General features: G+C 48.7%; 1 protein-coding gene across 1 annotated transcript in view; it reads left to right on the top strand.

The window, feature by feature from the left end:
- LOC311135611 (mediator of RNA polymerase II transcription subunit 13-like) overlaps positions 1–25,588 on the top strand; it is a 104,662-nt gene that overhangs the window by 76,502 nt on the left and 2,572 nt on the right. The window contains exons 11-29 of the mRNA XM_084169624.1: positions 4,592–4,622; positions 5,102–5,223; positions 6,052–6,142; positions 6,949–7,160; positions 7,422–7,630; positions 9,719–10,653; positions 10,869–11,036; positions 11,405–11,628; positions 12,003–12,192; positions 12,414–12,849; positions 12,967–13,177; positions 13,436–13,627; positions 14,599–14,822; positions 15,187–15,329; positions 15,438–15,596; positions 16,217–16,405; positions 16,635–16,786; positions 22,231–22,395; positions 22,797–22,897. Of these exons, the coding sequence (XP_084025750.1) occupies positions 4,592–4,622; positions 5,102–5,223; positions 6,052–6,142; positions 6,949–7,160; positions 7,422–7,630; positions 9,719–10,653; positions 10,869–11,036; positions 11,405–11,628; positions 12,003–12,192; positions 12,414–12,849; positions 12,967–13,177; positions 13,436–13,627; positions 14,599–14,822; positions 15,187–15,329; positions 15,438–15,596; positions 16,217–16,405; positions 16,635–16,786; positions 22,231–22,395; positions 22,797–22,897 (4,154 nt within the window). The remainder of the gene's footprint in view (positions 1–4,591; positions 4,623–5,101; positions 5,224–6,051; positions 6,143–6,948; positions 7,161–7,421; positions 7,631–9,718; positions 10,654–10,868; positions 11,037–11,404; positions 11,629–12,002; positions 12,193–12,413; positions 12,850–12,966; positions 13,178–13,435; positions 13,628–14,598; positions 14,823–15,186; positions 15,330–15,437; positions 15,597–16,216; positions 16,406–16,634; positions 16,787–22,230; positions 22,396–22,796; positions 22,898–25,588) is intronic.

Consider the following 25,588-nt stretch of genomic DNA (forward strand, 5'->3'; position numbering starts at 1 on the left):
GTTGTGAACACTGAGGCTGTACCTGCTTTAAGTTACAGTTTTAACAGTGGCCAAGTAGGCTACTGTGGCTATTTCATCATAATGTAGGCCTATCAGAGTGGCCTACCATTAAAAACAATGGAGAAAATGCATCACATAACATTTTAAAATGAAAATAGTGGTTATTTCATTCAGTCTACAGTAGCAGCCAATTCCATGAGACTTTTGAAAAAAACCTGCAGGGCTTGACATTAACCTGTTTATCTACTTGTCCTTCAGACAAGGAGATGACTGAAAATGTTGTTGTTGTTTGATTCAAGAAACCACTTTACAAAATAGGAAGCAATCACTCCCACATTGCTGACTACAAATTAGCTATAACTGGACTAACAACTCACTAACTAGCAAAGAATATGAACAAATGTGCACACGTGGCTACGTGCAGCTCTCGCTTTGATCTCAAAACAAGCGCATAATAATCACGACCGCTCATGCTGTAAAACAGTCCAGTTCAGAGTGAATGGTACAAATTCAAATATGGCAATGGTCTATTTGCATATAGGGTTACTGCAGCTCTGATTGGTTATGGCGCACCGATCTGTGTAGAGTACGTGCCTGAGTCGTGCCTATTCCGATGCGCTCTGCCTACAACAAAATCTCTTACGTACAGTGGGGAGAACAAGTATTTGATACACTGCCGATTTTGCAGGTTTTCCTACTTACAAAGCATGTAGAGGTCTGTAATTTGTATCATAGGTACACTTCAACTGTGAGAGACGGAATCTAAAACAAAAATCCAGAAAATCACATTGTATGATTTTTAAGTAATTCATTTGCATTTTATTGCATGACATAAGTATTTGATACATCAGAAAAGCAGAACTTAATATTTGGTACAGAAACCTTTGTTTGCAATTACAGAGATCATACGTTTCCTGTAGGTCTTGACCAGGTTTGCACACACTGCAGCAGGGATTTTGGCCCACTCCTCCATACAGACCTTCTCCAGATCCTTCAGGTTTCGGGGCTGTCGCTGGGCAATACGGACTTTCAGCTCCCTCCAAAGATTTTCTATTGGGTTCAGGTCTGGAGACTGGCTAGGCCACTCCAGGACCTTGAGATGCTTCTTACGGAGCCACTCCTTAGTTGCCCTGGCTGTGTGTTTCGGGTCGTTGTCATGCTGGAAGACTCAGCCACGACCCATCTTCAATGCTCTTACTGAGGGAAGGAGGTTGTTGGCCAAGATCTCGCGATATATGGCCCTATCTATCCTCCCCTCAATACGGTGCAGTCGTCCTGTCCCCTTTGCAGAAAAGCATCCCCAATTATGTTTCCACCTCCATGCTTCACGGTTGGGATGGTGTTCTTGGGGTTGTACTCATCCTTCTTCTTCCTCCAAACACGGCGAGTGGAGTTTAGACCAAAAAGCTCTATTTTTGTCTCATCAGACCACATGACCTTCTCCCATTCCTCCTCTGGATCATCCAGCTGGTCATTGGCAAACTTCAGACGGGCCTGGACATGCGCTGGCTTGAGCAGGGGGACCTTGCGTGCGCTGCAGGATTTTTATCCATGACGGCGTAGTGTGTTACTAATGGTTTTCTTTGAGACTGTGGTCCCAGCTCTCTTCAGGTCATTGACCAGGTCCTGCCGTGTAGTTCTGGGCTGATCCCTCACCTTCCTCATGATCATTGATGCCCCACGAGGTGAGATCTTGCATGGAGCCCCAGACCGAGGTTGATTGACCGTCATCTTGAACTTCTTCCATTTTCTAATAATTGCGCCAACAGTTGTTGCCTTCTCACCAAGCTGCTTGCCTATTGTCCTGTAGCCCATCCCAGCCTTGTGCAGGTCTACAATTTTATCCCTGATGTCCTTACACAGCTCTCTGGTCTTGGCCATTGTGGAGAGGTTGGAGTCTGTTTGATTGAGTGTGTGGACAGGTGTCTTTTATACAGGTAACGAGTTCAAACAGGTGCAGTTAATACAGGTAATGAGTGGAGAACAGGAGGGCTTCTTAAAGAAAAACTAACAGGTCTGTGAGAGCCGGAATTCTTACTGGTTGGTAGGTGATCAAATACTTATGTCATGCAATAAAATGCTAATTAATTACTTAAAAATCATATAATGTGATTTTCTGGATTTTTGTTTTAGATTCCGTCTCTCACAGTTGAAGTGTACCTATGATCAAAATTACAGACCTCTACATGCTTTGTAAGTAGGAAAACCGGCAAAATCGGCAGTGTATCAAATACTTGTTCTCCCCAAATACTTGTTCTCCCCACTGTAGTTAGTTTACATACTAAGTCTTGCATAGTTCTCTTTGTTTCGCTATGTTGCATTGGAAGTGGCTAATATTGTGTTGATTCGATCACAATTCCCACAGTAAAGGGAAACGTTGATAGGGTTAACTCTAGAACTCTAGAAAGTTGAGTGAAATTCAATCTCGTGCTTCTCTGCGGTGATATTTATTCTCTTCTGGGTGGCAGTCCCGGGGGAGCTGCGCGCCCATGCACGCGTGCAGCTTAGAGTGAACATTGACTAGAAACCCCTGCCTATGAAACAAAACAGTACACTCACTTACTAGTGGAGCCGGGCGTACAGTAGCAGCAGAGAAAACAGGAAAGGGTAGTCTCTAGTAGTGCTGTACTGTGGGGCACAATATGAACATCACACTGACTGACTGGTCTCTACTAAAGTCTAAACCAGTGGTTCTCAACTGGTTTTGCCTTGGAACCCAAATTCAAGCAGGTTTTCTCAGGGCGACCTAATATTCACATTGCGAAAAAAATAATCACCAAAATACAATCTGGAAAACTATTTTTAATGCTATACTGATTGTAAATGTAGCAATTATATGACAAGGGAACAACATTCCCACCTTTCATTGTCACTACTTACATTTTGCCCATATTATTAATGAAGAATGTTAATAAACTCTGGTTTGAGACCACAAAATCAACGCCGCTAATAGCTCTATATTGAAAATACTGCGATTGAAAACAATTATTTAAAAATGTAAGTTCATTATAATTTCTACACACTTTTTACCTGGTTTAAGTCGTTTAAGTTCAGACTGGAGTATTTATTCATAAAAGTATATATATATAAAATGTTTTACTTGGACACCCGAGTAAAAAATAATCGCTGTTCTAAACTGTGTTGTTCAGCGGCTGCAGGCTCCTCTCCTCTGCTTTACAATGAGGTCGCCATGTCACTAGAGCATCCACATTCTTTGGATTTACAGACTGAAATGGCTGCGTTTGAGAGGCAGGATCTTTTGAATAAGTGCCTGACCCCTCAGATAAAATGGCCGGAGATGGCGAGCGAGAGGGGGAGAGAGAGTGGACTCTTTCATGCAGACAGCTTTGGAATAATAAGGGTAGTGTGACGCAAGGCTGGAACGCATCCATACAAACACAGGCACTCACGCACGCACACACGGAAGGCTCCAGCGTTCCAGCCAAGGGTCAGTTATTGATAAGGGGCCAGTTGGCGTCATTAGTGCGTTTTTATAGGTTTTCGTCTTCTGCAGTTTTTTATTTTTTTTTGCTGTCGTGCAGCAGGCCTTCAAAGGAAACAGATTAAAGGCCCTTTACACAGAGAGAGAGAGCCCCTGGAGCGTAATGAAATCAATGGCCACTGGAACATGCCATTCCCATTCCTTCAGCCCCAACCCCTTGTGTGTGTGTGTGACTGTGTATGCGTGTCCTGGCTGCCATGTACACGGAGGCCCCATCATAATATATAATATATGCCATTTAGCTGATGCTTTTATCCAAAGTGACTTACAGTCAAGCATGCATACATTTTCTGTATTGGTGGCCCCAATGGGAATCAAACCTACGATCCTGGCGTTGCACGTGCCATGCTCTACCAACTGAGCCACAGAGAACCACAAGAGCACACAGCCCTATCCCTGAGAGATATTGACGTAGTGTCGTGGCATTAGGGCTCCCTCCCTCCCTGGGCCAGGAGGCCATGGCATTTCTCACATACACTGGTAGTCTGGAAATCTCATTAGTATAGTCAGTACAGAGACGTTTGTTCGTTCCCTTCTTTTCTCTCTTCTCTCTATTTTTTTAAAGTCTGCCAAAAATAAACCTATTCTCCACTGAGACTGAGAGAGCAGCCCAGCTCTTATGGGCTGGAGGCACCTGTGTACTTTCTACAGTTAGGCAGGAGATTTCCCTCTTGTTATGTGGTTTAGACTGTGTTTATTGTAAATAAAACAACAACAGTTTCATATTGACTGTATCTGCTATTGCCTTTTATCCATTATCAATATATTTTGATTGTTTCTGATCAGCTATATCCTATCGGTTCTGTTTCTTTGCATTGTTTTGTGCACAATATTGATCTCTCTCTTGGTCTCTCTCTCGCTCTTTCTATCTCTCTCTCGCGCTCTCGCTCACTCTCCGTCTCTCTCTCTCTTTGTGCCTCTCTCTTTCTATGTCTCTTTCTATGTCTCTCTCTCTGTCTATGTCTCTTTCTCTGTCTGTCTCTCTGTCTGTCTCTCTCTCTCGCTCTCTTGTCTCTTTCACTCTCTCTGTCTCTCTCTCTCTTGGTCTCGCTCTCTCTTTCTATGTCTCTCTCTCTCCCTGTCTCTCAGGGGGAGGATGGAGCAGCAGGTCCGTCAGATGGTAAGGATCCTCTGTCTGTCTCTGCTGTACTGTGCAACTTTATGCTGTTAGATGACAGGGACATTACCTGGGTCCACAGCCTACCTGAGTGACAGCAGTAGCAGTCGAAGCCAGCCTTTGATGATGGGGTGGAACCATAATGTAGCTTACCACCTGTCTGTCATGGGCTTCTCTCAGCAACAGTAAATGCAGTCAGTCAGTCTCAGCCATCCTGCTGTGGCGTATGCATAGCTTATACCGCATATGAATTGTAATGGTAAAGTCTTATCTAGATTCCTCAGGCATGTAGACGCATTAGTAGGTTTTGTTTTATTAGGGTGTTATAGCACATATATATGTGTACTAGCTATTGAATGCAGCCTCAGGAATAGGCCCACATGTAACACTGACAGCCTCTGATGTTGTGGTATATTTGGGAGCGTGAGCTACAGATGGGTTACCAACCTAATCCCTGTGTGTTCCTTCTCTCCCCCCTCCAGACGCAGCGCGGGCAGCAGCACACGCCCGCACTGCCTCCACCAGTCTGATCCATGAGACAGATCTGGCCGTGTCCATCAACGACCTGGACAACCTCTTCAACTCAGACGAGGACGAACTCACGGTCAGTACGGGGTGTGTGTGTGAAGAGGATGAACTTGCGGTCATTAGGGCCTGCCAGCACTACAGCCTGCCCGCTGCACTAAACCACAATAAATATCCCATTAGCTAGAGTACCGCCTGGCAAGTATGTGTGTGTGTGCGCATCTGAGTGTGTGTGTGTTGGTGAGCCAGAATGTTGCGTGCATGCAGTACATCAGCGGCTGTGGCTGACACGTCATCTTACAACACATTACAGTGTACTAGGCTGCGTTTACACAGGCAGCCTGATTCTGATATTTTGCCCAATTATTGGCCAAATATCTGCTCTGATTTGTGAAAAGCTTGTGTAAATGCGGCTTAGATTCAAAAAGGCTTTCCCCAGCCCCTGACCCAAAGGTGGATATGGATGTCTTCCAAAGGGCTCTGTTCTGACTTTGGCCCCCACAGAACAGAACAGTCACAGCCCGACCCCCTCTGTGGTCTCTCTGGTGACTGGGTAGCTGGGTAGAGACTGTCTGGCACCAACAACACTGCAACAACACACTGAGGGCTGCAATGCCACCGCTGGGTTACGGCCTGCCAACAGGGTTCCCCAACCCCTCACTGCAGGGGCTTTGTTGTTGTGGAACTAACTTCACATCGATTTGTTGACTGTCAATGTTCTCGGGTTTCAGAAAATGTGTAATATTGATTTATGTTGTGTTCATTAAATTAAACGTTATACAGTTTAGTCTCATTGAGATAAAATATATATAGAGACATGTCATTTCATTTCATGTGTTGTTTGTGTAAATACACTTTTGAATGTTTTGCATCTTATTTTTGCCACATCTTTGTTTATATTCAACAGCCTGGTTCCAGACGAGCGGGGAATGGAACAGGTGATAAATTTGGCAACAAGGAACCAAAGCCAGCCACTCTGGACCCAGTCTCTTGCATCAGTAAGTCTGCTTCTCCGTGCTCTCAGATCAGCTATGTCCTGTTCACCCAGCTCCTAGCTCAATGCTTATGGGATAGGATACCCCTAAGCACTGATCCAAGATCAGCTTTCCCCGCTCCTGAGCCTAAGGATGATGCATTGAAAATGTGCTCGAGGCAACTCAAACCCATGCAGAAACTCATAATATAACACTTGGAAAGCACAGGCTGTTCATGCTCATTAATTCACTAATGAAGCATGAAGCTTCTTCAGTCACTAGATTCAGCACGTTTGCATTCCAGGATCCTTATGTATCAGGCATCTCAGTAGGAGTGCCGAACAAATGTCAGGTCTCCATGTTCATAAGGCAAAAGGCAAAACTGATCCTAGATCAGCACTCCTACTCTGAGACGCTTGATTCATACAGGCTCAGAAAGATGTTGTTTACCTAAGTTGCGCCCCCTTGTGGCGATAAGAGTTAAACTGAAGTCACTGGCTGTCAGAGCGACCCTGCTCCACTCCAAACAGACAGCTCTGAGCCTTGGGGCAGGAACAAGTGTCTCATTATCTACCTCTCTATGTGACTAGTCTATAGCTGTGTGTGTGAAACAAGGTGCTTGTTGCCCCAGCAGTTAGACTGTCAAACTGTTGATCGTACCTGTTGAGCTTCAGATCTTCACTTGTTGTTGTCACTCTCTCTCTCTCTCTCTCTCTCTCTCTCTCTCTCTCTCTCTCTCTCTCTCTCTCTCTCTCTCTCTCTCTCTCTCTCTCTCTCTCTCTCTCTCTTCATTTATTCCTCTCTCTCACCTTTCCTCCCTCTTTCTCTAGGCTCGGCAGATTTGCACCAGATGTTCCCCACTCCTCCTAGCCTGGAACAGCACATCATGGGCTACTCTCCCATGAACATGGGCAGTAAGGAGTATGGCGGCCTGGAGGCCGGACAGGGCATGACCAACCTGGACGGTACCTCGTTCTTTGGGGGACACTTCAAGATCGAGGTGGAGGAGGGCTACTGCAGCCCCAAGCCGCAGGATATCAAGGTGTGTTTGGCCCCTAATTTTCAACTTGACCCCTTATCTGACCCTGCTTAGGAGTCATGGATAATTCCTCTGCATCACCTAACTGTTGCTGAACTTAGGACTGCTTGTGTGTTCTAGCCTAACCATGCCAAATGAGTTACAATAAGGATGAATGTGAAATGAAAAAGTAAATCGAAGTCATAGCACTGTAGCCTTTGGATTGCCATCAGTGTACATACAGCACATGGTCTAACCCCACCCTTCCCTGTCTCTCCCCCTCAGGACTTCTCATTTGTGTACAAGCCAGAGCTGTGCCAGGCGTTTGTGGGCTGCTCCATGTTTGCCCCCCTCAAGACCCTGCCCAGCCAGTGTCTGCCCCCCATCAAGCTGCCAGACGAGTGCATCTACAGGCCCAGCTGGACCACTGCGGGCAAACTGGAGATGCTCAACCACCCCCATGTGCCTGCCATGGCCTACCTCAACAAAGACAGGTAAACATATTTCCTTCAAGTACATAGTCCTGAAACCACCTATCTCCTCACCTGCCATTGCATTGGTGTGTGGTTGTGCATTTTAATGATCTGATATAGTAAATCAATCAATCTCTATATGAACCACTCATAACCAGGGAGCTTTTTCTGAATGCCTGACTGCTAGTGGCCCATCTGCTATGGGAGGGCTGTCTGTCTGCGTGGCTAGCTGATTGTCTCAAGACCCTCTCCTCTGCTCCTAAAGCCTGTGGAACCAATGGAGATTTTCCCAGCTGCTCCAAGGATTTTTTTTTTTACAATTTGTAATGCTCATCTGTGCTGAGGGATACTGAAGCTGCAGTGTAATTTAGACTTAAAGGATACAGACACACACACACACACACTTGGGTTTATCCCCCTATCCCCTGAGGAGCCTGTTCCATTCCTCATGCATGGCTGATTGAATCAGGAGAGAGAGGACGGGAGATGAGTGTAGAAAGCATGGTGGTGATTGAAGGTGAGGATTATTAACCCACAGTACTGAGCCTGGTATATTATCAACCATTTTACAGACCACAAAAACAAAACACCCAATGTGTAGTACTGTAGTTGCGGACCTTATTCGTAGTAGTGTAATTGCCATATGGTGGCTATTTAGGGATTTGAAGTTCTTTTTTTTATAAGTAATGTCAAAAATATATGTAAATGTTTCCAAAATATATGGCTGTATGATTATAGCTGTACCTCTCTGCATAGTTTGGGGCTGGAGATTGGGGCCCGCCTGATTAAGGGCTTAGAGGACGGCAGGTAACCTAGCGGTTAAGAGCGTTGGGCCAGTAACCGAAAGGTTGCTGGTTCGAATTCCCAAGCCGACTAGCTGGGGGGGAAATCTGCCGATGTGCCCTTGAGTAAGGCACTTAACCCTAATTGCTCCTGTAAGTCGCTCTGGATAAGAGCATCTGCTAAATGATGACAAAGTAAAAATTTAGGACCTTGCTGTTCCTCTCTGTCTGGGTAGAGGGGGTTATAGATGGGGCCTCTGTTCCCAGCAGGGCGCCTGCAGAGTGCTAAGACCGGCTGTAAAGTCCCAGGTTATAATGGAGTCATGGGAAAGCCCTATAAGCTGGTCATGCTGCTTTTACGACCCTCACTACTTAACCTGGCCTACTGCCTTATAAGGGCTGCATCCCAAATAGCACTCTATTTCCTTTATAGTACATTATGGGCCCTGATTAAAGGTAGTTCACTGTATAGGGGTGGAGAGAGAGGGAGGAGGCAGGGGCCTACTGCTTTAGGTTCAGCCAGGATTTGTTTCTTTCCCACACATACGTAAGTAGCCTACGTATGGACAGGGACAGGCTGTGCTGTGCTGTGCTCGCCTCCCTCTTCAGCTCTCCTCACAGCTGCTCTCCTCCTCTCGCCAGGCCCAAAAATAGACTCTTCTCCCTCATTGAGGGGCTGCTTCAAATGGCAGCGCCTTCCGCAGTGGCAGTGGCATTGGCATACCCCGATAGACAGCCAGGCAGCCACTTTTCTCTGCTTTTTTGTTTACCATTCCCCCTCTTGATGGTTGTTGTGTTGTTTACCTCTGCCGTGTAATGGAGGTTCAGTTGATACTGAAATGAATTGTTGATTGTTGTGTTACTGTATCCCAAACTCTGGTTTGTTGTGTTGTTTTGAATCAAGCTCTAGCACAGGCGGCCCGTGGGCCAAATTTGGCCTGCGGGTGGTTTTATTTGGACCCCAAATCTTTGTTGTTGTTGAATTTTCATTGTTGGACATAAAAAACTGTAAAAACACCAGGAAATCAGCTCCAATTGATTTAAATTTTGGAAATATGTTCCTATGTATTTCCACGCATAATAGAGAGACGTGATCATAATTATACAAATGTAAGCAAGGTTTGAAATTATGTTTTAGTCAAATATTGTATCTGTTTGGGCTTTTTGCAGTCTACAAATGATTTGTAATTATGTTCCATCCCCCGACCATCCGCTCAAGAAAACATTGTCCCGCGGCTGAATCTAGTTGATGATCCCTGCTCTAGCATATTGTCCCCACAGGCTGGGTTGTGTGACTGACTCCTCTCCTCGCTTCTCTCTGCCACAGTAACATCCCAAGTGTGGGCAGTGCCATGGACCAGGACTACAGCCAGAGCTACACACCCCAGACACATACGCCCTTCATGTCCAACAGTGCCCCCCCCAGCAACAGTGGTACGGGCATCCTGCCCTCCCCAGCCACCCCGCGCTTCTCCGCACCCACACCACGCACTCCCCGTACCCCACGCACCCCCAGAGGGCCCGCCAGTGTCCAGGGCTCGCTCAAGTACGAGAACCCGGACCTCTACTCGCCTGCCTCTACCCCTTCCACCTGTCGACCCCTCAACTCAGTGGAACCTGCCACCGTGCCCTCCATCCCCGAGGCCCACAGCCTGTACGTCACCCTCATCCTCTCTGAGTCCGTCATGAACCTCTTCAAGGACTGCAACTTCGACAGCTGCTGCATCTGCGTGTGCAACATGAACATCAAGGGGGCCGACGTTGGGGTGTACCTAAACGACCCCACAGGAGAGGCCCAGTACCCCTGCACCTGCGGCTTCAGCGCCGTCGTCAACCGCCGCTACGGTAACAGCTCGGGCCTATTCCTGGAGGACGAGCTGGACATCATCGGACGCGACTCGGATGTCAGCCGCGAGGCGGAGAAGCGCTTTGAGGCACTGCGGCAACACTCGCTGGAGAGGACAGGGGGAGGAGCAGGAGGGAGGGGGGAGAGGGTACCAGACGAGCTGATCTTACTGCTACAGGACCAGTGCACCAACCCCTTCTCACCCATCGCTGGGATGGAGCCTGACAGCCTGGCAGCGCGGGGGGCAGGAGGATGTCCAATGCCCGCCTGTATGAGGGTGGAGGAGAGGGACTTCCACAGCGACTGCTACATGGCCCTGGAGCACGGCCGACAGTTCATGGACAACATGTCAGGAGGCAAGGTAGACGAGGCCCTGGTCAAGAGCACCTGTCTACACCACTGGTCCAAACAAAACGGTAAGAAAAGCACCTTTTTGTTGTTCTAACCATCTTTAAAATCCATGTCTGATAATATAAATTGTTCTTTGCATTTGGCCTTGTAGAGCATCAGTTGGCAAGCATTACTAACCAACAGAAACCAGTCTGTTCATTTTTCCTGCCAGTTAGCAGTATGTTGATTTCTAGTGCTATGTGTATTCTCTCTCTAACCCTCCTCCTCCTCCTCTCCCCAGCGGTGGACATCAGTGCTCTGTGCTCTCAGGACGTGTTGCGGGTGCTGCTCTCCCTCCAACCTGTACTCCAGGATGCCATCCAGAAGAAGAGGACGGTGCGCTCCTGGGGCGTTCAGGGACCCCTCACCTGGCAGCAGTTCCACAAGATGGCTGGACGGGGCTCCTACGGTAATCCACCAGGGACTAAATGCTCCAAGAGCTAGAGGCTCACATAGGCAGATACGGTGCAGATCAGTAGTCATCTCAGTCACTGCTCTAGTCCAGATGTCAGCTCAGTAGAGAAGCTGCTGCTGTGATGGGTTCACTTTGGGCTCTCAATCCTTCTCTGAGAGGTGACGGTTGGCACGCTGGCTTGTTTAAGTAATTACTCACTATCTTGACTCTGTTCCTCTCCTCCTCTTCACCTTCTCTTATCCCCCCCACTCTCCACACCTCACTCCTGCCCCCCTCATCTCTTCACCCTCTCTTCTCTCTCCTGCATCTCCCCTCCTCCATATTTCCTTCTCCTCCCCCTCCCCCCTTCTTCCTTTCATCAGGCACAGATGAGTCTCCTGAGCCCTTGCCCATCCCTACCTTCCTGGTGGGTTATGAGTATGACTTTGTGGTGCTGTCGCCCTTCGGCCTGCCCTACTGGGAGAAGCTGCTGCTGGACCCCTTCGGCTCCCACAGGGACGTAGGCTATCTGGTCGTCTGTCCCGATAACGAGGCCCTGCTCCAGGGGGCCAAGAACTTCTTCAGGGACCTCGCCGCAGTCTACGAGGTAACCATAGGAGTTAGGGTTAAGAGGATATGACCATAGATCGGGGGACCAGGCTAGGGTTGGGGTTGCATTAATGTTGCATTTACATTTTGGGAAGTGAATTGAAATGTAAATGTGAACATTTTTAAAACTGCTAATTTAAAACAAAGGGCACTTTTTAATTCTTGAATGAAATGGAATTGACCCATACCTTGCTAGAGGCTTACATCCCAGCCTAGTGTACGTATTGATGACATAAACAATTGCCTGTCTACTTCAGTTCTGTACCACTCCAAGTCATTCCTGTGCTGTTGTCTAACCATTCCTCCATCCCTCCTCTCTTTCCCTCCCTCTTCTCCTTCCATCCCTACTCCCTCTCTCCATGTGCCCTGCAGTCATGTCGTCTGGGCCAACACCGCCCCATCTCAAAAGACCACCCGGACGGCATCGTGAGAGTGGGTGGAGCGGCTGCCAAGAAGCTGGCGGAGCAGCCCGTCAGCGATTGGTTCCTCAAGGCTGCCAGTGGCAACAGCGACGCATTCGCCAAGCTCAAGCTTTACGCTCAAGTCTGCCGCTATGACCTCGGTAGGTTCCAATGACTACACGGTTGGGGAATCGGTCGGGGTCAGACCTTTCGGTACCCCCCATGCCCATATAGCCAAGGATTTAGAACATGGTTTCTATTTGGATCAAAAAGCCTATTTTTAAATATCTTTTAAAATATATTGGTTTCTAAAGTCTAGGTTGTTCACATAGCTTATGAATGAGATTGTTAACCTGTGCTTTCTGCTCCTGTCTCCCCTCAGCTCCATACCTCGCCGCACAGCCTTTAGACAGCTCCCTACTCGCACAGCCCACACCCCCTCCCGCCTCCAGCCAATCCTCATCCATGCAATCCTCTGGCTCCTCCTCCACCACCTCGGCCGGCCCCCAAAACTCAGTGAACCCCGGAGGCCCCTCCCTCCCCAACAACAGCAGCAGCAGCAGCGCGCCTAGCAACAACACAGGTGTAGCCAACAGTGCCAACAGCACGGCATCATCAGGGAGCCAGCCCAGCAGCGGGATGCAGTCTGCCAAGCCCAGCTCTTTCCCTCCCTTTGGGACCATGGGCGTGCAGAACCAGGGCCTGGGTGGTGCCACCCAGGGAGGGCAGCTGGGCCAGCAGGCTGGTTCCCAGAACACAGGCCTCCCCGGGGGGGACTCAGCCAGCCAGGCCCAGGCACCCACTGAACCCCTAGAGAGGTAGCTACAACACCAGGGCCCGTATTCACTCATATGTACACACACACACACACAGTGCCTGGAGGGAAACCCCATTCCTCGTCCTAACTTCCCTCTCGCTCTTGTCCCCCTCCCCAGCACCATGGAGCGAGAGAAGGTGGGTGTGCCAACGGACGGAGAGTCTCATGCCATCACGTACCCCCCAGCCATCGTGGTGTACATTGTGGACCCCTTCACCTACGAGGAGCCTGAGGCGGGGTCCAGTGTGTGGACCCTGGGCCTGCTGCGCTGCTACCTGGAGATGCTCCAGTTCCTCCCACCACACATCCGCAACGCTGTCTCTGTACAGGTAACCTCAACACAAATCTGTGTGTGTGCGTGTCTGTGAGTGTGTGTTGATGAAATAATGTTTCTAGCAATGTCAAGAAGTGTCTGTTTATTTCGAATAAAATATTTTTAATCACTAATAGTTGCTAAGACTTTGCTTTAGTGCTAAAGATGTCAGACAGGACAATCGGTATGAAAGAAGACCGAACAGAGCGTTATATGTAATGTACAGTAGTTTTGTTAAGAGTTGTATGCTGACCTGTTGGTATCCACTTCTCAGATCATCCCGTGCCAGTACCTGCTCCAGCCGGTGAGGAGCGAGGAGCGTCATATCTACGCTCAACACCTCAAGTCCCTGGCCTTCTCAGTGTTCTCCCAGTGCAGGCGGCCCCTCCCCGGATCCACCAACGTCAAGTCACTAACCGGCTTTGGCCCTGGCCTGGCCATCGACACTGCACTGAAGAGCACAGAGGTACACAAATCATCACTGACAAACATTATCCTGATATGATCCTAACTAATATTATGCAGCTCCTACACCAGAGAGGGGCATGTCTGGACAACAGGGACAGCTGTGTCTGAATCAGTGATTTGATTTAGAGTGGGGAAACCAGGTGTGTGGGAAAGCATCGACTTGAATGGATGAATGAAGTGGCAGGGCGAGCAGTAAACCAGCGGACACTACCTCCCCTGAGGACCAGGGTTGCCCATCCCCGTCATAGCCTGACCCTCCCCTCTGCTCCTCAGCCCTCTGCTCCTCAGCCCTCTGCTCCTCAGCCCTCTGCTCCTCAGCCCTCTGCTCTGGCCATGTGTAGTGTGCCAGCGAGAGAGGGAGGGAGCACTGAGATGGAGAGAGGGTTATACTAACCCCCTTAGTCCTGGAACAAGACCAATCGAACTTATAACCCTCTTCCTTCTCTACAGTTTTCTTTCCATTATCTGCTTGGCTAGCTCCCTGTGACCTCCCTAATGGATTCCAGGCTGCAGGTTTCGACAGGGAGAGGCCCTAGACTGCCACCCAATCCTATTTAACTCTCCCAGGCCAGCCAGCCACTCACCAGCCACTACATTGCATTTCCCCTGTACACAGTGGAGTGGAGTGGAGTGGGTACTAGAGACAAACTCTGAGCTACTTAGCTAGCTGGATAAATGTCATCTCTTCAGGGATTTGGGTGGGGAGAGGGGACAACTGTAGTGACACTTTTTTTCACGACTAACCAACTCAGTGACTCTCGTACATACGTCTTTCTAGTCCCAGAGTAGATAGATTAAGTCCTGGATTGTGTTCAGTAGGGCACAATGTACCCAACCGTGTTGCAAAATTATTATAGTTATTGGACAAATTGAAGTAGTACCTGCCAGTTTCAAAACATGTTCTCCCTAAAAAAACATGACCCTTGTATAACCCCTAACCTTTGACCCTTCTCTCTCGTCACCCAACAGAGACCAGAGTGTTTGCGGCTATACACACCTCCCTTCATCCTGGCGCCCACCAAGGACAAGCAGACGGAGCTAGGGGAGACGTTCGGGGAGGCCTCTCAGAAGTACAACGTGCTGTTTGTGGGCTACTGCCTGTCCCACGACCAGCGCTGGCTCTTGGCCACCTGCACCGACCTGTACGGAGAGCTGCTGGAGACCTGCATCATCAGCATCGACGTGCCCAACAGGTGGGACCACCCGACAGCACACACCTTCATCATGATCCTCACCACTACAACCACCATCTAGAGTCAGCAAACCTCAAGCAGAGCAGAGCATTACAAATGGCAGGCTTCTGCAGCTAGCAGTTTTTGTTTTTAGCAAAACAATGTTTGTTTTGCGTTGAGTTTTTCGTTTTTACGATATGCCAGGTAATGATGAAAACTGTCTAATAATGAAGTGTAGTAGTGAATATTGCAAGATCAACAATCTACAACTTTCCTTCCAACCTGGCAACTCTAGTGATTTGTAGTAATAAGTGTTGCGTTCAGCTTTGGTTTCAGTGTGTGACAGAATGTGTGTGTGTGTGTGTGTGTTTTTGTTTCGACACAGAGCGCGGAGGAAAAAAGGCTCTGCCCGGAGGTCGGGCCTGCAGAAGCTGTGGGATTGGTGCTTGGGGCTGGTGCAGATGACATCAGTGCCATGGAGGGTGGTGATTGGTCGACTGGGCAGAATGGGACATGGCGAATTGAAAGGTGAGGTGGAGCCTTCTATTTTACTGTCATATGTTTATTTTCTCGCGTTTATCTTGTCTTACTCGTTCACTAACTCGTCTCTCTCTTCCCTCTCTGCCTCGGTCCCAGACTGGAGTATTCTGTTGAGCAGGAGGAACCTGCAGTCTCTGAGTCGCCGTCTCAAGGAGGTGTGTCGTATGTGTGGCATCTCTGCCTCTGACACGCCCAGCATCCTTAGCGCCTGCCTGGTCGCCATGGAGCCTCAGGGCTCCTTTGTCATCATGCCAGGTACTACGTTCTCCTACCCTTTGTGTGTGTGTATGTGTGAGTGTGCGTATGCGTGTGTCTGATGGATGGTGGCAGCCTATCATAATGCATGTCGCTCCATGTTGTTATCAGATTGATGGGTCTGAGGACACTGCTTCTCTCAGTCATAAACCACTGGTTCTCAGACTCCATTGATTTCTGTGTGATGTGATGGAGACTGGCATGGACCATTCATACTGTCAGTGTATAATATGGGTCTCCTTCTGTATATGAGGAGGGGCTGGACTAGTCCCTCCAGACCAGTGTTTTTGGTGAAAGGAGATGGATGTCTCCTCTCCCAGGACTTGGCTTTGACCCAGACATTGTGGGTTATACTCCACAGATCCGATGATAATTATAAAATACAATAGAGCACTGGACTGAATAATAATGGCCAGTTGAAAGATCGAGGTTGCTTTTATTGGCCCCAGTTACATTTTTGCTGCATTAATTAAATGTTGTTACTAATTAATTGACTGATTAATGGATGATAGCTATAGCAGATGTCACCCGTTTCCATTTGCGTGTATACTGTATGCGTTCAATATAGATTCAATGAAGATGAACGTATTATTAACCTGACTTCCTCGCTCTCTCTCCAGACTCTGTGTCTACAGGCTCAGTGTTTGGCCGCAGCACCACTCTGAACATGCAGACGTCCCAGCTGAGCACTCCTCAGGACACATCCTGTACCCACATCCTGGTGTTCCCCACCTCAGCCTTCGTCCAGGTGGCCAGCTCCAACTACACTACTGACACCAACATAGACATCGCCTTCAACCCCATCCCCGGTGAGTCTCCTGTACCTGTGCTCTTCCCTCTGGCCTCACCTCTCAACTCTCACCTTTGTCTTATCCTTATTGAAAATAATTGATTTAGTCCATTGGAAATAAATTGTTTTTTGAGCTATTCAAATTCTCACCTCCCTCATTTTACAATTTTTTTTTACGTCATATGGGTCTCTCCATATTGAAAATTGATATCTTATTCTGAGTCTCTCTCCTCTTCTCCTCTGTCCAGATGGGTCGGACGCCATCGGGATCTTTGACCTGCTGGACCAGGAGAACGACCTGGTGGACCCTGACATCATCAACATCCTGCCCGCCTCGCCCACCACCTCGCCCGTACACTCCCCCGGCGGCCACTACCACCAGGGGGGAGACGGCAGCAAGGTAGGCCCACCACACCACACCACGTCTCACCTGTGTAGACTATAAGAGGTACTCTAGTACATACTTTATTGAAGAAAATAAATACCTTGAACTTAAAGGGGCAATCTGCAGTTGCTACATCCATTTTCAAACTTTTAAATGAATGAAATATACCCATTGATTATTGAAGAATATAACTTATAAATGCCTCATGAGGTTAGTTTAAATGTCGTACCCCCATCAGATAATAAATAAGCTGGTTTTACTTCTTTGTAAACAGTCATTCTAAAAACAATTATACTGTATCACCACAAAACATGGTTAAAACTATAATTAAGCAATAAAGCACGAGGGGGTGTGGTATATGGCCAATATACCACACACCCCAGAGGTGCCTTATTGCTATTATAAACTGGTTACCAACAGAAATAATGTTTTGTCATACCCGTGGTATACGGTCTGATATACCACAGCTGTCAGCCAATCAACATTCAGGGCTCAAACTGTGATGAGTGTGATGGAAGGAGTCAGGCGCAGGAGGGTAATCACTGAATACAGAGTTTATTCCTTCGTTACACAAAATACGCTGGAATAGCGACAAACGAAACAGGCACAGGGGAAACTATCTACCCTGGCAATACACTGTAACATTTTTACATTTACATTTTAGTCATTTAGCAGACGCTCTTATCCAGAGCGACTTACAGGAGCAATTAGGGTTAAGTGCCTTGCTCAAGGGCACATTAACGTCATTTAGCAGACGCTCTTAGCCAGAGCGACTCACAAATTGGTGCGTTCACCCTATAGCCAGTGGGATAACCACTTTACAATTTGGGGGGGGGTTAGAAGGATTACTTTATCCTAACGGTATCTCCATACAATACATAGGCACAGGGGAAATATCTACCCTGACCACAAAATGGTACGAGTAGCTCCACCGAGCTACACTACTCTCACATTCAAACAATCACCCACAAGGACAAGGGGGCAGAGGGAACACTTATACACGGACTAATGAGGGGATTAGAACCAGGTGTGTGTGATTGACAAGACAAATGTGATGATGATAATTGGGCCGGTGACGACGAACGGCGAAGCCTGCCCGAACAAGGAGGGGAGGCAGCCTCCGCGGAAGTCGTGACAGTACCCCCACCCCTTGACGCGCAGCTCCAGCAGCGCGCCGACCCCGGCGATGGCCAGGAGGACGCGGAGCAGGGCGAGCCGGATGGCGACGGTGGAAATCCCGCAACAGGGAGGGATTGAGGATATCCCTCACCGGGACCCAGCACCGTTCCTCCGGACCGTACCCCTCTCACTCTACGAGGTACTGAAGGCCCCCCACCCGACGTCTCACTTCCAGGATGGAGCGGACAGAGTATGCCGGGGCCCCCTCGATGTCCAGAGGCGGTGGAGGAACCTCCCGTACCTCAGACTCCTGGAGCGGACCAACCACCACCGGCCTGAGGAGAGACACATGAAACGACGGGTTAATACGGTAATCAGGGGGGAGTAACAACTTATAAGTGACCTCGTTGATTCTCCTCAGGACTTTGAACGGCCCCACAAACCGCGGGCTCAGCTTCCGGCAGGGCAGGCGGAGGGGCAGATTCAGGGTCGAGAGCCAGACCCGATCCCCCGGTACGAAGACCGGGGCCTCACTGCGCCTGACGTCTGACGACGCACGGCGCGCTGGAGGTGAACGTGGGCAGCGTCCCACGTCTCCTCCGTGCTCCGAAACCAGTCATCCACCGCAGGAGCCTCGGTCTGGCTCTGGTGCCACGGTGCCAGAACCGGTTGGTATTCTAAAACACATTGGAATGGTGATACATTAGTAGAGGAGTGGCGGAGAGAGTTCTGGGCATATTCTGCCCATGGCAAGAATACTGACCACTCCCCGGGGCCGGTCCTTTCAGTAGGACCACAGGAACCTACCCACATCCTGATTTACCCGTTCCACCTGCCCATTTGACTCGGGGTGGAACCCAGAGGTCAGGCTAACCGAGACCCCCAGACGTTCCATGAATGCCTTCCAAACCTTGGACGTGAACTGGGGACCTCGGTCGGACACTATATCCTCTGACTCCCCGTAGGGCCGGAAGACGTGAGTAAACAGGGCCTCCGCAGTCTGCAGGGCCCTGGGGAGACCGGGCAGAGGAAGGAGGCGGCAGGACTTGGAAAAGCGGTCCACAACGACCAGGATGGACAACAGCCAACAGCTCCCGATCACCAACGTCGTAGTTCTGCTCCGCTGGGCTGAGTTTCTTAGAGAAGAAGGCACAGGGGCGGAGCTTGGGTGGCGTGCCCGAGCAATGGGACAGGACAGCGCCTATCCCTACCTCGGACGCATCCACCTCCACTACGAACGGTAGTGATGGATCGGGGTGGGCCAGTATCGGGGCTGAGGTGAACAGACCCCGCAGTCTCCTGAAGGCCAGGTCAGCCTCAGCAGACCAGCGGAGCCGGGACGGCCCACCCTTCAACAGGGATGTAATGGGAGCTGCAACCTTGCCAAAGCCCCGGATAAACCTCTGATAGTAGTTGGCAAAGCCAAGGAAGCGCTGCACGTCCTTAACCGTGGTTGGAGTCGGCCAATTACGCAAGGCTGAAATGCGATCTCCCTCTATACACTTCTCTGCCTTGGCATAAAGATAATTTTCCAACAGTCGGGCCAGCACTTTGCGAACCAGGGACACATGCTCGGCGCGTGTAGCGGAATACACCAGGATGTCATCGATGTAGACCACCACACCGCGACCAAGCATGTCCCGAAACACCTCGTTCACAAAGGACTGGAAGACGGATGGAGCATTCATCAAACCGTAGGGCATCACCAGGTATTCATAATGCCCCGTGGTTGTGCTGAATGCTGTCTTCCACTCATCCCCCTCCCGAACACGCACCAGGTTGTATACACTCCTGAGATCTAGCTTAGTGAAGAAGTGCGCCCCATGCATTGACACAATCAATGAGGGGTAAGGAAAACTAAATCTAATCGACTCCTTGTTCAGTGATCGATAATCAATGCACGGGCGCAGACCGCAGTCTTTCTTCTTCACAAAGAAGAAACTCGAGGAGGTGGGTGAAGTGGAGGTACGTATATACCCCTGGCCCAGGGACTCGGTGACGTATGTTTCCATAGCCTCCATTTCAGCCTGCGACAGGGGGTACACATGACTCCTGGGAGGTACAGCGTCTACCCGAAGGTTTATCGCGCAATCCCCAGCCCGATGAGGTGGTAATTTAATCGCACACGTCTTGGAAAACGCGTGCGCCAAATCGAGGTATTCGGGGGGGAATGCGCACGGTGGAGGTACCGTCTGGACTTTCCACCGTGGTTGCACCAACGGAAACACCTAGACACCTACCCTGACACTCTCGCGACCACCCCGTGAGAGCCCTCTGCGGCCATGAGAAGGTGGGGTTGTGAAGTGCTAGCCAAGGGATACCTAATACCACAGGGAAAGCAGGAGACTCAATAATCGAAAAAATAACCTGCTCACAATGTGTCTCCTGGGTGATCATGGTGACTGGAATAGTGACTTCCGTAACAAACCCAGACCCTAATGGTCGACTATCAAATGCTCTGATGGGGAGTGGAATGGATAGGGGAACCAATGAAATGCCTTGACGGCTTGCGAATGCCCTGTCCATAAAGTTCCCAGCTGCGCCTGAATCGACTAGCGCCTTACACTGGGGAACTACCATGTGATCGGGAAAGTGGATAGGTAGGGTACAGTGCGCAGCAGAGGGCTCTGAACGAGTGTGGGTGTTCGATACCTGGGGTGATACGAGTGCCCTGCCTGCCGCTTCCAGGCCCAAAAGAACGTTGACTACGACGTGTGGTGTACTGTCCCTTCGTGCCACCAGAGTGGCACTGTCGCTGTCTTCCTCCGCTCTCTCGGACGGCGGCTCCACCCAGCTCCATCAGCTCGGGATCCGAGTCGTCTGGGGTGGAAACGGGCAGACCCCTACCAGGACGTCCTCTGGCTGCCAGCAGGTTGTCCAAACGAATGGCCATGTCCACCAGTCTCGTGAAGGACAACATGGTGTCCCGGCAGGCTAGCTCCTGTCGGACGTCCTCCCGCAGATAGCACCGGAAATGGTCGATCAGGGCCCGCTCGTTCCACCCGGACCCCGCTGCCAGAGTCCAAAACTCCAACGTGAAGTCCTGCGCGGTCCTCGTCCCCTGCCTCAGGTGGACCAGCCGCTCGCCCGCCTCTCGACCCTCGGGCGGGTGATCGAAGACTGCCCGGAAGAGGCGAGCGAACTCCCCGTAGTCCTCCAACGCGGCTCCTCCTTCATTCCACACCGCGTTGGCCCACTCCAGGGCTTTCCCACAGAGGCAGGAAGCGAGGACGGACACCTTCTCCCGCTCCGATGGCGCCGGCCTGATGCTGGAGAAATAAAGCTCCAGATGGAGGAGGAATCCTTGGCAGAGCGCCGCCGTCCCATCTAACGCCCGTGGTCGGAATATCTGGATCCCTCCAGGTGCTGGGGTATAGGTGGCTGGATCCGGGTTGACCAGCTGGTCTCGACAGATCGGGTCCTGTCCTCTCCAGGCATTGGACGACCTGAAGAACCCGATCCATCGCTTCCCCCAAGCTGGCCAGCATCGTGCCACGACTCCAGGCATGTGCTCTTCTCCCGCTGACTCCATAGCGGGTGGGTGATTCTGTGATGAGTGTGATGGAAGGAGTCAGGCGCAGGAGGGTAATCACCGAATACAGAGTTTATTCCTTCGTTACACAAAATACGCTGGAATAGCGACAAACAAAACAGGCACAGGGGAAACTATCTACCCTGGCAATACACTGTAACGGTTTCTCCATACAATACATAGGCACAGGGGAAATATCTACCCTCCACCGAGCTACACTACTCTCACATTCAAACAATCACCCACAAGGACAAGGGGGCAGAGGGAACACTTATACACGGACTAATGAGGGGATTAGAACCAGGTGTGTGTGATTGACAAGACAAATGTGATGATGATAATTGGGGCGGCAGTGGTTAGTAAGCCGGTGACGACGAACGGCGAAGCCTGCCCGAACAAGGAGGGGAGGCAGCCTCCGCGGAAGTCGTGACACAAACCACCCAGTTTATAATTATGGATATATCATGGATGGTCAGTCCTTGCATTCATATCTCATATGTCTATGAATTTGAGAGTTACATTTCTCCAGCCCCATCACCCAGCTTTATACCAAAACAGTGGCAGGTTACCGCTTTGTTATTGTTTCAACAGCAGATTGACCCTTTAAGATGAACACAAAGATGACATTTATGTAAAGTAACTTATGAAAGTAGATTTGGCTTTGGGTAAATGCCTGGATTGATAATGCTAGTGCTGTTTTCTTGAACAGTTGTTCTGTAATGTATGAAAAAGCAAAAAGCCTTTTACAGTGGACATTATTGCAAGCCAGAGATGAACTCCTTCTCCTCCTCCTCCTCTTCCCTTCCAGGGCCAGAGTACAGACCGGATGGAGTCCCACGATGAAGCTCCAAACATCCTGCAGCAGCCCCTGGCCCTGGGATACTTTGTGTCCACAGCCAAAGCCGGCCCACTACCTGACTGGTTCTGGTCAGCCTGCCCTCAAGCTCAGAACCAGTGTCCCCTTTTCCTCAAGGTAAACCTGTCAGACATCTGCGCTCATACTCCTGGGCCCGTTTTCATATTGTCTCAGAGTATGAGTGCTGATCTAGGATCAATATTCTTGTAGTCTGAGATGCTTTATGAATATGGGCCCTGGATTATAATATGTCTTATCTAATGCCACCTTGAAGTACTTGTTAATGGTCATTTTTAAAAGGATTGTTTTTGACTGACATTAGTTAACAGACAGACTAAAGCTTGCGGTTGGATTCAGTATCAAACACTCATAGTTAATTAAAACATACTTTTATTTTAACCTAGATTGTATTCCCTTGCTCCAGATATCAGCGATTGACTGACTTTAGTTTGCTCTATTATTACTGTGTGAATGGTTTAGCTAGGCCTGTCACTGACTTCCTGTGTGTCTTTCCCCAGGCCTCTCTGCACCTCCACGTGTCTTCAGTGCAATCAGATGAACTGCTGCACAGCAAACACTCACACCCTCTCGACTCCAATCAGACCTCAGACGTACTCAGGTAGATATTAGGGATGGGCATGAGTAATCGAGTACTCAAACGGATGTCAAAGCTCAGTCTTTAACCAGAGATTGAAAAAAAATCGAATACTGTAAAACTATTTGGTGGAATGTGATTTGTGGCTGTCCGAACAGGCAAGTGAAATTTTGTCTTGAAGACGACGTTCATTTGTTTTTACTCTAGTGTTCCATTTGTACATGTGCATTTACGGGGCACAACAAAAAAGAAACCAAGCCAAGCATCGCACTGTTCTTCTCCCTAAATTCCCTTTCCCCTCCATGTCTAATTCACTCAATTGCGTTCCGACCACTCCCTCTACACACACATACCGAGTGCACACAAAAGCTCCGTTAGGCCTACAGTAATAAATGCCTATAAAAACGTATCTAACTGATGGGATACACAAGCTACATTCCTTGCCAAATTGATGACACAAATTCAAAATGGACTGGTTGATTGAAGTAGGAAAATATGTATTCAATCAACGAGCTGCAGTTTTTTAATAATTGCGTCCCGTCTATTTTGTGAACTGCTAATGCCATTTAGAATTGGTTAGCCTAGGCTATAACCCCACTAAACATAGACAGGTTCCACACTGAAAATATGCAAAAATATTATTTTGATTAAGACAAAGAGCATATATTCATCAGAATCCTTAAGTACAGTGGGTATAGAAAGTCACCACCCCTTTTCAAAATGTTCACATTTTGTTGCCTTACAGCCTGAAATGAAAACATATCAAATCTGACTTTTTTCAGCTTTATTTACACACAGTAACCCACAATATCCAAGTGGGGAAAAAAAAAAAAAAAACTCTGAAAATTATTTACAATTAAAACAGTAAAATACCCTATTTAGATAAGTGAACACCCGAGTGGCGCACCCGAGTGGCGCAGTGGCCTAAGGCACTGCATCGCAGTGCTAGCTGTGCCACTAGAGATCCTGGTTTGAATCCAGGCTCTGTTGTAGCCGGCCGCAACTGGGAGACCAATGGGGCGGCGCACAATTGGCCTAGCGTCGTCTAGGGTAGGGGAGGGAATGGCCGGCAGGGAGGTAGCTCAATTGTTAGAGCATGGCGTTTGCAACGCCAGGGTTGTGGGTTCGATTCCCACGGTGGGCCAGTATAATTTTTTTTTGTTTGTTTTTATGTATGCACTAACTGTAAGTCGCTCTGGATAAGAGCGTCTGCTAAATGACGTAAAATATAAAAAAAAAAATGCTTGAATTACAGCCATAAGTCTTTTTGAATACGTCTCTACTAACTTTGCACACCTAGACTGTGCAATATTTGCCCATTCTTCCTTGCAGAATTGTTCAAGCTCAGTCAAATTGCATGGTGACCGCTCATGGACTGCACTCTTCGTCATTCCACAGATTCTCGATGGGATTTATGTCGGGGCTCTGACTAGGCCACTCAAGGACATTAACCTTCTTGTCCTTCAGCCACTGTACGGTTGCTTTGGCAATGTGCTTTGGGTCATTGTCATGTTGAAACGTGAACCATCTTCCCATTTTCAACTTCCTGGCAGAGGGCTGCAGGTTCTCCTCAAGAATCTGTCAGTATTTTGCACTGTCCATTTTCCCTTCTATCCTGACAAGTGCTCCAGTCCCTGCTGAAGAGAAACACCCCCACAACAGGATGCTGCCACCGCCGTGCTTTACTGTAGGCATGGTGTTCTTTGGGTGGAAAGATGTATTGGGTTTTTGCCAGACATACCGTTTTGCGTTCAGGCCAAAAAGTTCAATCTGACCATGTGCCACGGAATCTACAATGTGCTTTTTTGGCAAAGCTCAAATGAGACTTGATGTTGTGTTTTTTGAGGAGTGTTTTTTTTCTTGCCACGCTCCCATAGAGGCCAGATTTGTAGAGCGCTTGTGATATTGTGGTCACATGCACACATTGACCAGTCTTTGCCATAAAGGCCTGAAGCTCCTTCAAAGTCGGCATTGACTTCTTGGTAGCCGCTCTGATCAGTCTCCTCCTTGCCCAGTCATCTACTTTGTAGGGAAGGCCTGATCTATGCAGGGTCTGGGTGGTGTCAAACGCCTTCCACTTCTTAATAATGGTCTTAACTGTGCTCCGAGGGATAGACAGAGCCTTTGAAATCTTTTTATATCTATCCCTTGACTTGTGCCTTTCCACAACTTTATCTCGTAGATCTTTTGAAAGTACCTTTCTGCCCAAAGTGGATTCTTTGCTTTGAATTGCACTACTAAGCAGTGGAGTCCTCTATGAACAACTTATTTTATTTTGAACTAATCAAAGTCACTACAATTGATCACAGATGGAAGCCAATTAGCTTGATTTGTGATCTGAAAGGTGGTTGGTTATACCTCAGCAGGTTTGCAATTGCAATTCTAAGAGGGGGTGTTCACTTATCCAAATCGGGTATTTTACTGTTTTATTTGTAATGAATTTTCAGAGGGTTTTTTTCGATTTTTTTCCCCACTTGGTTATTGTGGGTTACTTGTGTAAATAAAGCCGATAAAAGTCTGATTTTATGTGTTTTCATTTCAGGCTGTAAGGCAACAAAAGGTGAACATTTTGAAAGGGGGTGGTGACTTTCTATACCAACTGTATATGCCTACTCACCAAACAGATGTCATGCTCGTAATTCATCACCATGCAGTTTTCAATTTGGAATTGTTCATCAATTTGTTTTATTCCAAAGAACAGGCAGAATAAACTAA

The sequence above is a fragment of the Coregonus lavaretus genome, assembly GCF_964263955.1.
Source record: "Coregonus lavaretus genome assembly, chromosome: 10".
Classification (NCBI taxonomy): domain Eukaryota; kingdom Metazoa; phylum Chordata; class Actinopteri; order Salmoniformes; family Salmonidae; genus Coregonus; species Coregonus lavaretus.